Source organism: Schistocerca cancellata, chromosome 5 (assembly GCF_023864275.1).
Source record: "Schistocerca cancellata isolate TAMUIC-IGC-003103 chromosome 5, iqSchCanc2.1, whole genome shotgun sequence".
NCBI lineage: Eukaryota > Metazoa > Arthropoda > Insecta > Orthoptera > Acrididae > Schistocerca > Schistocerca cancellata.
Window position 1 is genome coordinate 225,731,513 of NC_064630.1, and position 13,223 is coordinate 225,744,735.

Genomic DNA, 13,223 nt, shown 5'->3' on the forward strand with positions numbered 1-13,223 from the left:
CAGGAGTAGACAACATTCCATTAGAACTACTGACAGCCTTGGGAGAGCCAGTCCTGACAAAACTCTACCATCTGGTGAGCAAGATGTATGAGACAGGCGAAATACCCTCACACTTCAAGAAGAATATAATAATTCCAATCCCAAAGAAAGCCGGTGTTGACAGATGTGAAAATTACCGAACTATAAGTTTAATAAGTCACAGCTGTAAAATACTAATGCAAATTCTTTACAGATGAATGGAAAAACTGGTAGAAGCTGGCCTCAGGGAAGATCAGTTTGGATTCCGTAGAAATGTTGGAACACGTGAGGCAACACTGACCTTACGACTTATCTTAAAAGAAAGATTGCAGATAGGCAAACCTACATTTCTAGCATTTGTAGACTTAGAGAAAGCTTTTGACAATGTTGACTGGAATAATCTCTTTCAAATTCTAAAGGTGGCAGGGGTCAAATACAGGGAAGCAGTGGTTGGGAAGGGAGTGAGACAGGGTCATAGCCTCTCTCTGATGTTATTCAATCTGTATATTGAGCAAGCAGTAAAGGAAACAAAAGAAAAAGTATTTGTATGGTGTGTAGCCATGTATGGAAGTGAAACATGGACGATAAATAGTTTGGACAAGAAGAGAATAGAAGCTTTCAAAATGTGGTGCCAGAGAAGAATGCTGAAGATTAGATGGGTAGTTCACATAACTAATGAGGAGGTATTGAATAGAATTGGGGAGAAGAGACCTTTGTGGCACAACTTGACAAGAAGAAGGGACCGGTTGGTAGGACATGTTCTGAGGCATCAAGGGATCACCAATTTAGTACTGGAGGGCAGCATGGAGGGTAAAAATCGCAGAGGGAGACTAAGAGATGAATACACTAAGCAGATTCAGAAGGATGTAGGTTGCAGTAGGTACTGGGAGAAGAAGAAGCTTGCACAGGATAGAGTAGCATGGAGAGCTGCATCAAACCAGTCTCAGGACTGATGACCACAACAACAACATACCTCTCAACCATTTTTATTTCCTCTTCCCATTCTGGGAGCTCTACTTTAGTGTCATGTGATATGTACAACAAATAATAGACTTAATTGAAATATAGCATGGGTAAGAATTATCAATATCATATATTCAAGATAAATGCATAACATGTGAAACAGAATACAGAAAAGGAAATTAAAAATATTTAGGTGGTGGAACTGAAGCAGTTGGATCTTTTCCACTTTCTGTGTCTCAGTTGGAAAGAATTGGTAATTGATTTGAGATGTTACAACAAGTTTTGTGGGAGATGATGGTAATCAGTTTGAAAAATTTCAGGAAGTGATTGGTATCTTTTGTGTTGGATGGGAGGTTCTATGACAGGATGGAAACGTGGTCTACTAGGGCGGAGATGCACTGGAAAGGACTTTGAGACCCTTTACATGAATGGGTTTTGTGCACTTTGAAAAGTAGGTAGAACGTAGAAATGTGTTGACTCTCAACTTTATTGACCATAGACCACAAGAGAAGAATAATCGTCATAAGTTGTCTTCAGAGATTTCAAAATGAAAATGAGAATTTTTCATGAGTATTTTGATAGTTTATGAAAGCTGGTTCCTTCATTATGATTGGTATAAAAGCAGGAACATTGACCTATTTTCTGTATAACTGTTTTCCCTTAATATACATAAAAATATATCAAGTGGTCTAGAAATCATTCCCAGTGTAGGTCATTTAGCAAGCAGAGGGTGCTTTTGTGTCTTATTGTATAACTTCACTTGTTACACACCCTTGAAGGCTGTGATTCATGAAGCACGATGTGAAATAATGAATGAATAAATGAATGACGAATGATGAGTGCCCATCCAACAGTATGGTAATGTGTAGCCTCTCACTCTTCCTGTTACTGTGGAGAACATCAAGGCGTTTGAGTGGGAAAGTCTATTGCACCCTTCCACCAGTTCTGACTCTGCACCTTCTTATTACCATTTGTTCAGTTATTTGAAAGAACAAGATCAGTGCTACAGGATACAAGAAGAAAGCAACGCATCAGTGTCTTTGGGCAGTCAGGTTTGACTCCTGCAATGGATTTTTCAAACTTAAAGTGGTGTGAAAGATGTATGCAAAGAGTTGGCAACTGTATTGAAAGATGACAGAGCTTTATAAAGATTATGGTGATTTACATGGATTGTCTAAAAAATAAATATTAATAATCATAAGAGTAAGTTCAATATGACTCTCATACACTAATTTCGTGGTATTTCATTAATGCCTATGATTCGTATCTCCAAATCTTGCCTGTATTGTAAATACAAAGGCACACAAGAGTTCTGGATACATGTTGTTTTTATTCATTGGATGTGAGTAAATAGAGGTAAATAGTAAATAAAGATCTGTTTTCCACTGTCTGTTCCCTTAACATATTACATTAAATGTAAATATTCTTTGTTTTTTTCACTCCGTTTCCTGATTCTGTGTTTTTCATAATGTTCAGGAAACACGCAGGCTTCTTGGAGCATCCTCACCAGTAGATGTCAGTGATCCATATGTACAAGAAGTGGCAGGTAGTTCACTGGCAGAACTAAACAGAAGATCCAACAATTTGTACCGACATGAATTGATTAGGGTTTTGAGTGCTGAAGTGCAGGTGAGTGAGAATAAAACATTTCAAATGTTCATGACGGATAGTTCAAAAGTTGAAATCTGAAGAGAGAAAAGTTCAACATAAAGCAAATAATTTCTGAAGTTTTGAATAATGAGAACTACTTGTATTCTTTGTAGTTAAATTTTAAGATTAGGTTAATTAAAAAGTATTTGAGGCTTTTGTGGCCACTGGTTGACATATTGCCTGCTGACTTCTGTCTTGACAGATGTTTGTCGAGATATTTTCTTGCCCAGCAGGCAATATGTCATTTAGGTTTACTATTGCAACTAACATCAGAGTAATGTCTCATGTAATTTTCTTTTTTATTTAGGTTTTGTAGGCAAATTACAATACCCACATATAAGATGCCACGACTTAATTGAAACAGAAAGCAACTAAGATCTACAACTCGCTGAGAGAACAAATATAGTACACCGTTCACACTCTCATTGAGTGTACATCGCACTTCGCCTGGGGAGATATATATTCCCTCACAGCCCCCACCCCTAAAAGTGCAGAGCACTGGGATATAGGGTTACATGAATCTGACTTATCTATCAGCTCTTGAGTGAACCACCTTCGACTGTGATGACTTGGTGAGAGGAGTGATCACATGTGAGCCTTGTGTGAGGTGCACAGGACTAGGTTCATGACCTACACAGGTTGGTCTTCCCACTGAGATTTTGCTGCCCTTCCCATTTTGCAGAATCTCAAATATGTGTTCACTTTGCTCCAAAACCTGGTAGCATCCTGTGAACAGGGCCTGAAGAGGGGCACCTCATGAAATTTGTGTGCAGCATGATGTGCAAACAATTTGTTAGTGCCTTGTGCAAGAAAATAGGGTGTGAGCCTTGATACACAGCCAGTGACTGTTGAATCTTAGCCACATGATCCCGAATCCTCCGTACCAACAGGAGTGACTCCATTTGGTCCTGCAAAGTTGAGAAACTCTCCTGGAGTCCTTAATGGCGCTCTGTATACCAGCTCAGCCACAGAAGTGCTAGTATCAGCCTACAATGCCACCTCTCCATCAGTATCATTGCTGGATAGATGGTAACTGGTGGTGCGGTAGTGCGTGAATATGTACAGTTTAGTCAGCTCACTGAACACGGTGGATTCAAACTGTGTGTCGTAATGTGCAGGGGATAGCCAAAGCGCACCAACCAGTGCTTGTCAAATGCCTTTGACACCGTCTCAGCTAATAGGTCCAACAGTGGCATGGCCTCTGCTGTCTTGTGCATGTATCCATCAATGTGAGCAAGTATCTATAATTACCAGAAAGTGGTGGTGGACCCACAGTGACAAGATGGATATGTCCAAATGTCACTGATAGACCTGAAAAATACCCAACCTTACCATGGACACGACGTCCTGCTTTACACCATTGGCAGTGGAGACAGGAGTTGGCCCATTTGCCAACGTTGTTCTTAACCGATGACCACACAAAATGTTTCGTTATCATCTTGACAGTGGTGGTCTGCCACAGGATGCACCAGATTGTGCATGCTGTTGAGAGATTTCACATCATAACTTGACATCGCTAGCTGGTACCTCAACCTGGTGTAATTGCAGACTTGAAGACTCATTGCAGCTGATGATTTGCCATATGTACCTCGGTTAGGTTGTACACACACACACACACACACACACACACACACACACACACGCACACGCGCGCGCGCGAGAGGTAGTTGGCCACTACATTTTCAACTCCTTGGATGTGTCAAACATCCATCATGAACTGGCTAACAAACTCAATGTAATTGAAGTGTCGAGGTAAGCTTTTATCCCTTGCATTCTGGAATGTGGGTGCCGTTGGCTTGTGGTCCATGTGAATTGTCACTAGATGAGCTTTAATGTAAGGAAGGAAGTGCTTCACACTCTCATAAATTATCAGCAATTCCCTATTGTATGTGCTCCTATTTGTTTGTTGTGGCAGTAGCTTCATCAAAAAACAGCTAACAGCCGCTGACAATTGTCCATTTTCTGGTGTAGTGGGACCCGGATTCCAGTCTGACGGGCATCGACTACCATAGCTAATGGTGCAGCTGGTACTGGGTGGGCGAGAGATACTAGTTGTTGGTAATTTTTCGGACATGGCACCTCTCACAACAAAGCCAACTTTTCTGGCATTCGAGAGATTCCATTGCATGAAACTCTGTAACCAAGGAAGCTCGCTTCACTTTCAACCACTATGCAATTTTTGTTCAGTACCACACTGTAATCTTGCAACCTTTGCCATACCTCAGCCACGTGCCTTACATCAGCAGAGAATACCAAATAGTTGTGAATCATACTGAAAGATCATAAAGATACACAAAACAAAATTACAATCCCTGCAGCACTTTGTCGATAAACCATTTCAAGGTCTGAGCTGCGTTTCTAAGTCCAAAAGGCCTGCACAAGAACTCATAGAGAGAAAAAGGAGTGATCACTGTTGTCTAGGAAACAGCCATGGGAGCTACAAGAATCTGGTTGTAGGCTTTGCAATGGTCCAGACTTTAAAAACTGTTGCACCAGCCAAAGCATATGTGAATTCTTGAATATGTGGAATAGGATATTTTTCTGGAATGGTCCTGGCATTTAACTCGGGTAATCCCCCCCAACAATGCCATCTACCATCTTTCTTCTGGTCCATATGTAGTGGGGTTCCCAGGTATTGTGAGAGTGCTGTATGATACTGGAATGCAACATCTCTTCACAAGCTGTTTTAATATCCAACATTTTATCTGGCACAATTCCATGGATGTGCTGCCCAGCCAGCAGCCCTGGGATTGCATGTATGTAGTGTAACATCTTGTGCGGTAGCATTGATGTCTGCGTGTGCAGTAGCATTGATGCAGAATGGGCTGTCAATGTACCTGTATATTGTTGATGTGGTCTATCGTACTGTCTGCAGAACTGTTTAAAAACCCCACTGACTTTGTTTCTGCTGGCTCCACTTACGAGCCGCGCCTAAGATGAATCCCCAGACGTGGAAAAAAGTGTGAGGAAATCTGCTCCTAAGGATGGGTGGGGAAATATCTGCCACAGTAAAAGTCCACTTGAAACGAGTAGCAAAACAGATGTCAGTTATCAGCTCATTGCAACCCAGTGAATTATTGTCGGCGAACAGCTGCAGTGTCTCTGGTGCTGTCATGTCCAGTACGTACGAGGTTAGGAGATTCCTGACTTTCGAACCAGTGTCAACCAGGAATGCTAACCCAGATCATCTGCCGGTAATAGGCCACCAGTTTGATGTTCCGACACATTTCTGTTGAACTGCCAATTGATATGCAAGGGAAGGGTCTATTAATACTGCACTGTGGTCCAGGAATACAGCTAGGCGGTGTTGCATATGCTTTCAACACCACTTTTGGGGTGTTGTGATCTGAGGTATCTATTGTGGACCACTTTTGCCATTTGGGTAGCCATATGGAATTGTGCACTTCATGGCCTGCAGCCCAAACCACCTGTGATAACAACAGATGGCCAAAGTGCCATCTTTAGAGTGGATGTGGTCCTGAGCTGGGGGATTTGTAGAATGTAGTTGGCACTGCCATCTGTCTGAATCCATCCAAAGCTCCAACACCTGCAATTGGTTGGCCATTTTTTCTAGAGTGGTTTGTAAATCTTGATGAGATCCGGACTTACACGGCATTAGTCACAATGGTACTACTGCACAACAATATGTATATTCTCCTGATGCCTCCAATGCCTGACTGTTGGTGCTACAGCCATTACAGCTGCCAAGTCTAATGTGCTGTTTGCATGATCAGCTATCTGCAACAATTTATCCAAGGGCTGCCCCTGTGACAATGTTATTTGCCATGTGGTCTAAATTACTGACTGCCAATGTAAATTGCTCATGGTCCTCTGTGATCATCTGTTGGGCAAAAATACTTTCTAAAATTGCAAAATCAAATCTCAGGATTTGCAGATCTACATCTACATCCATACTCCGCAAGCCACCTGATGGTATGTGGCGGAGGGTACCTTGAGTACCTCTATCGGTTCTCCCTTCTATTCCAGTCTCATATTGTTCATGGAAAGAAAGATTGTCAGTATGCCTCTGTTGGGCTCTATTCTCTCTGATTTTGTTCTCATGGTCTCTTTGTGAGATATACGTAGGAGGGAGCAATATACTGCTTGACTCCTCGGGGGCTCATCTGAGATGTGAAGACAACCTTGCCTGCGGCTGTTTAACGTGCAGGGTGCAGTCTGTCTGTTGTGGCTCATGTCGGCACCAACAATGCCTATCGCATGGGTTCAGAGGCGATCCTCAGTTCTTACAGATGACTGGCAGAGGTGGTGAAAATTGCTGGCCTTGCACATGGGGTGCAAGCAGAGCTAACAATTTGCAGCATTGTTCTCAGAGTTGATCAGCATCCTTTGGTTTGCAGCCAAGTGGAGGGTCTCAATCAAAGGCCTTGTCAACTTTGTGATGGTCTTGGCTGCTGATTTTTAGATCTCCGTTATTGTGTGGGGATTTGTAGGACTCCCCTTGATAGGTCAGGGGTGCACTACACAAAGGAGGCAACTACTCAGGTAGCAGAGTACTTGTGGAATGTACATGATGGTTTCTTAGGTTAGGCAGTTGTTTGAGGTGCTCTAATGGACATTCATCAGTCGATATGCAGCAGGAGAATTCAAACGTGGTTCAGTATGAAGACACTTCGACTGTCGTAATTTTATCAGCAAGCTGTCAAAGTATTCGTAGTAAAGTTCCCAAATGTACTGCTGAAAATTCTAATGCTCAAATTATTCATGGAACTGAGAGGTGGCTGAAACTCAAACTGGAAAGCTCAGAGATATTTAGCGAAGCATAGAACATTTATTGGAAAGACAGATTAGATGCCATATGAGGGGTAGTGTTCATTGCAGTGGACAAAAATATTGTCTCTAGTGAGGTAGAGATTGAATATGATGGTGAATTTATCCAGTTGCATATAACATGTGTAAGTGAGACCAAACTCATTCTTGGATGCCTTTACCAGCTATCCGCCTCTGCTGTGACAGTTACGGATGCATTCAGAAGGTGTAGGGTCAATAGCGCGTAAATGTCCAGATCATGTAGTACTAGTTGGAGGCAACTTTAACCTACCAAGTATAGATTGGGATATCTATGGATTCATTGCAGGGGTACAGACAGACAGTCATGCAGAATACTTTTGAACACGTTTTCAGAAAACTGTCTTGAGTATCTAACTCAGCAGTCCACACACAATGGAAATATCTTAGCCCTTGTAGCTACAAGTAGGCCAGACTTTATCGACGTTGTCAGTATAGAAAAGTGGATTAGCAATCATGATGACATTGTAGTAAGTATGACTACGAAAGTTAATAAATCAGTTAAGAAAGCAAGGAGAGTGTTTCTGCCAGAGAGATCAGATAAGAAGTTGTTAGCTTTTCACTTAGGCAGTAAACTGGCATCACTTGGTTCCAGTAAGGTGGATGTAGAGGAATTGTGGGCAAAGTTTAAGCCGATTGTAAATCATGGTCTGGAGAGTTACGGGCCTAGTAACTGTATAAAAGATAGAAAAGACCCACCAGGTTTAATAATGAAATTCGGAGGATACTGAGGAAACAGAGCTGTTGCACTCTTGGTTCAAAAGGGAATGCACAAATGATGACAAGCGAAGAATAGTAGAAATTCAGGCATCTGTGAAAAGATCAATGCACGAAGCTTATAACTACTATCACTGTCACACCTTAGCAGAAGACCTGGCAGATAAGTTGAGGAAATTCTGGTCTTATGTAAAATGGCTTAGCGGGTCTAAGGCTTCCATTCAGTCCCTTGTTGACCAGTCTGGTGTGGCAGCTGAAGATGGCAAAATGAAAGCCAAAGTTTTAAATTTCACACTCAAGAAATCTTTTACACAGGAAAATCGTACAAACATACGTCATTTGATCATCGGACGAACTCCCGTATGAACGACATAGTAATAAGCATCCCTGGCACATCCCACAACTGAAAGATTTGAAAGTAAATAAATCACCAGGTCCAGATGGAATCCTAGTTTGATTTTACAAAAAGTACTCTATGGCATTGGCTCCTTACCTACTTTGCATTTATCATAAATCTCTCATCCAGCACAAAGTCCCAAGAGACTGGAAAAAGGTGCAGGTGACTCCAGTGTATAAGAAGGGTAAAAGAACGGACCCACAAAATTACAGACTAATATCCCAAACTTCCATTTGCTGCAGAATCCTTGAACATATTCTCATTTCAAGATAATGAACTTTCTTGAGACTGAGAACTTTGTATCCACGAATCAGCATGGTTTTACAGCATTTAATGAGTATGAGTAGGAAGATCAAACCTATAATGTTCGCATAGAATATTGCCGGTGTCCTGTTTGACACAGTCAAGTCATTTAAGTATCTGGGCACAATACTGCAAAGTGATATGAAATGATATGAGCACGTTAGAACTGTGGTAGGGAAGGGGAATGGTCGACTTCGCTTTATTGGGAGAATTTAGGAAAGAGTGGTTCACCTGTAAAGGATACCACATACAGGTGGCTAGTGCAACATCAAGCAATTCAGAGGTAGGCTCCTAGATTTGTTACGGTAGGTTTGAACAACACGTGTTACAGAGGTGCTTTGGGAACTCAAATGGGAATCCCTGGAGGGAAGGAAACATTCTTTTTGAGAAACACTGTTGAGAAAATTTAGAGAATGGGCATTTGAAGCTGACTGCCAAACAACTTTGCTGCCGCCAACTTAACATTGCGTGTAAGGACCATGAAGATAAGATACAAGAAATTAGGTCTCATACAGAGACACATAGACAGTCGCTTTTTCCTCCCTCTATTTGCAAGTGGAACAGGAAAGGAAATGACTTGTAATGGTACAGGGTACCCTCCGCCACGCACTGTATGGTGGCTTGCAAAGTATCTATGCAGATGCCGATGTAGATGTAACAAGTTTGTCATGTCTTCCATGTCCATGAAAAAAATAAAGCAAAACATGCCCGTACTTTCTGCCTGTGAACTATTTTCTTCTTGGGGTCACCAAATATGTAGGCAAATTACAATACCCACATATAAGATATCTCAACTTTATTGAAACAGAAAGCAACTGAGAATTACACCTCACTCAAGAAACAGTTGTGAGTCACTGTTTGCACACTCCAAAGAGTGGACATCGCACTTCATTTGGGAGCATTATTCCCACAGTTTTGCATTGATTCCATCTCTAATGACCCAGCTTCATGCCAAGGGCAACTTCAGAATGATTTACAGTCAACAAATTTTGTAATCTGATCATTATCATAGGATCTGTGCACATTATAGATCTGTCAGAAATTATGTCTTCAGTATGTGCAAATGAGAAGGTGTCTACCAATAATTTCCAAGGTCATAGAACATTGTTTTGAATAGTGACTCGGCAGCTATTTTGAGAATGATAGCCTTATTTCCTCCTCTCTCTTTTCTGTTTGGTCTTATTTATGTACTGTTGATCCTCTTAAATTTATAGTTGCTGGTGTTCAAGGATACCTTGAAAACAATTCCTTTTTTGTGTTCTGCTCCTGGACCTAAGCAAAGTGTTTGATACAGTGTCTCACAAAATTCCAATAGCTAAGCTGCAAAGCATAGTAGTAAAATCAGGCTTTTTTGCGGATGACGCAGTTGTCTCTAATGAAGTACTATATGAAAGGAGCTGCATAAATATTCAGTCAGATCTTGAAAAGATTTCAAATTGGTTCAGAGAATGGCAACTTGCTCTAAATGTTCAGAAGTGTAAAATTTTACACGTCACAAAATGAAAAAGTCATAGTATCCTATGACTGTAATATCAGTGAATCATTGTTGGAATTGGCCAACTCATATAAATACCTATGTGTAACACTTTGTAAGGATGTGAAATGGAGTGATCACATAGGTTTAGTCTTGGGTAAAGCAGGAGGCAGACTTCAGTTTGTTAATAGAATACTGGGGAAGTGCAGTCAGTCTAGAAAAGAGGTTGCTTACAAATCACTTGTGTGACTGGTTCTAGAACATTGGTCAAGTGTGTGGGACCCATATCAAGTAGGACTAACAGGGGATATCGAATGTATACAGAAAAAGGGCAGCATGAATGGTCACAGGTTTATTTGGTCCGTGGGAGAGTGTCAGAGAGATGCTGAAGAAACTGAACTGGCAGACTCTTGAAAATAGGTGTAAACTATCCCGAGAAAGTCTGTTAACAACGTTTCAAGAACTGGCTTTAAATGGTTACTCTAAGAATATACTACAATCCCCAATATATCACTCACTTAGGGATCATGAGGGTAAGATTAGAATAATTACTGCTCACACAGAGGTTTTCAAACACTCATTCTTCCCACACAGCATACGTGAATGGAACAGGAAGAAACCCTAATATAAATGGGACAATGGTACTCTGCCCTGCACTGTTTGCAGAGTATAGATGTAGATGTAGGTGTAGAAAGATATGGAATGAAATGCAATGAAATTTCTTCAATTAGCTTATCTATCCAACAAGAGTCACATGGTAGTGGTGAACAACTACATATCAAATGTTGTACATGTTTCCAGTGGAGTCCCATAGTATTCTGTCCTTGGGCCATTTCTATTCTTGATATAACTATGAGACTGATTTAATTGCTTCTCTGCCACAAAAATCTGTAACAGGTGTTTTCAACTAAACTCTTAGTACAGTTATTCATGATCTGGAGAAGATAAAGAAAATCTACATCTATGTCTATATTGTGCAAACCACCATAAAGTGCATGGCAGAGGATATGTCCCTTCAGTATCTCCGTGACAGTCTCCCACAGATCAGACAATCCTGTGACCATTCATGCTGCCCTTCTCTGTATGCATTCAATATTCCCTGTTTGTCCTGTTTGGTAGGGGTCCCATACATTTTAGCAATATTCTAGAACCAGTTGCATGAATGATTTGTATGCAATCTGCTTTGTAGACTCATTGCACTTCCCCAGTTTTCTACCAATAAACCAAAGTCTACAACCTGTTTTACCCACAAATGAGCATGTGTGATCATTCCATTTCATATCCCTACGAAGTATTACAGCCAGGTATTTGTATGAGTGGCTGATTCCAACAGTGATTCATTGATGTTATAGTCACAGGATACAACAATTTTTCTTTTTGTGAAGTGTACAGTTTTACATTTCTGAACATTTAGAGCAAGTTGTAAATCTTTTCACCACTTTAAAATCTTATCAAGATCTGACTGAATATTTATGCAGCTTCTTTCAGACAGTACTTTATTACAGATAAATGCATCATCTGCAACAAGTCTGAGGTTATTGTTAATGTTGTCTGTAAAGCCATTAATATACAACGTGAACAGCAAGGGTCCCAACATACTTCCCTGGGGCACACCTGAAGTTGCTTCTACATCTGAAGAACTCTCTGCATCCAAGATAACATGCTGTGCTCTCCCTGCCAAAAAGCCTCAATCCAGTTACAAATTTCACATCATACCCCATATGATCATACTTTTGACAGTAGGTGTGGTACTGAGACAAATGCTTTTCAGAAATAGAAAAATACTACATCTACCTGACTATCTTGATCCAAGGCTTTAACTATGTCATATGACAAAAGTGCAATTGGGTTTCACATGATTGATGTTTTCAGAATCTATGCTGGTTGGCATGGAGGAGGTCATTCTATTCAAGGTACTTCATTATGTTTGAGCTCTGTATATGTTCTAAGCTTCTGCAACAAACCAGTGTCAAGGATATTGGACAGTAGTTTTGTGGTAACTTCTACTACGCTTCCTGTGGAACAGGTATGACCTGAGCTTTTTTCCAAGAAGTGGAACAGTTTTTTGTTCAAGGGATCTATGATAAATTATAGTTAGAAGAGGGACTAATTCAGCCACAAATTCAGTATAGAATCTGACAGGGATGCCATTGGGCCTTGGAGCTAGGTTCAGTTCTAATTATTTCAGCTGTTTCCCAACACCACTGACGCTCATACTTATTTCATCCATCTTTTCTATGCTGTGAGGATTACATTGAGGTGTTTCTCGTGGATTTTCCTTTGTAAAGGAACATTTGAGGACTGTGTTAAGCATTTCAGCTTTTGCTTTGCTTCCCTCAATTAAGTTCCTGTCTCATTCACTAACTTTGGCACCATTAACGCCTTTATATATGACCAGAATTTCTTTGGGTTTTTTGAAAGATCATTTGACAATATTCTGCTATGGTAGTCATCAAAGGCATTGTGCATTGCTTCTTGACAGCCAAACGCATTTCATTCACCTTCGATTTGTTTTACACCTATTACGCAGTAATCTCTCTTCCTTAGAAGTTTCTTTACAGTGACTGTATACCATGGAGGTTTCCTTCCGTTATGAACTGTTCTAATGGCTATATGTCTATCCAGTGCATGGTCAACTATTCTTTTAAACTTGAGCCACAGTTCCTCTACCTGCTCCTGCCTTGTGCTGAAAGTTTCAAGTTCCTCATTGAGATATGATACTACTGATTTTTTATCTAGTTTACTGAATTGGTATATCTTTCTGCTTGGTTTGATTGTCCTTTGTGCTTTGGTAATCACTGTTGCTACAACCGCGTCATGGTTGCTAAGACCAATTTCGGTATGAGAATCCTAGAAGAGGCCAGTTCTATTTGTTGCCATTAGATCAAATATATT

At 40.7% G+C, this 13,223-nt stretch overlaps 1 protein-coding gene across 2 annotated transcripts in view; it reads left to right on the plus strand.

Moving 5' to 3' along the window:
• LOC126187817 (uncharacterized) overlaps positions 1 to 13,223 on the plus strand; it is a 256,419-nt gene that overhangs the window by 83,704 nt on the left and 159,492 nt on the right. For both annotated transcript variants that reach the window (XM_049929105.1, XM_049929104.1), the window contains exon 11: positions 2,458 to 2,610. In XM_049929105.1, the coding sequence (XP_049785062.1) occupies positions 2,458 to 2,610 (153 nt within the window). The remainder of the gene's footprint in view (positions 1 to 2,457; positions 2,611 to 13,223) is intronic.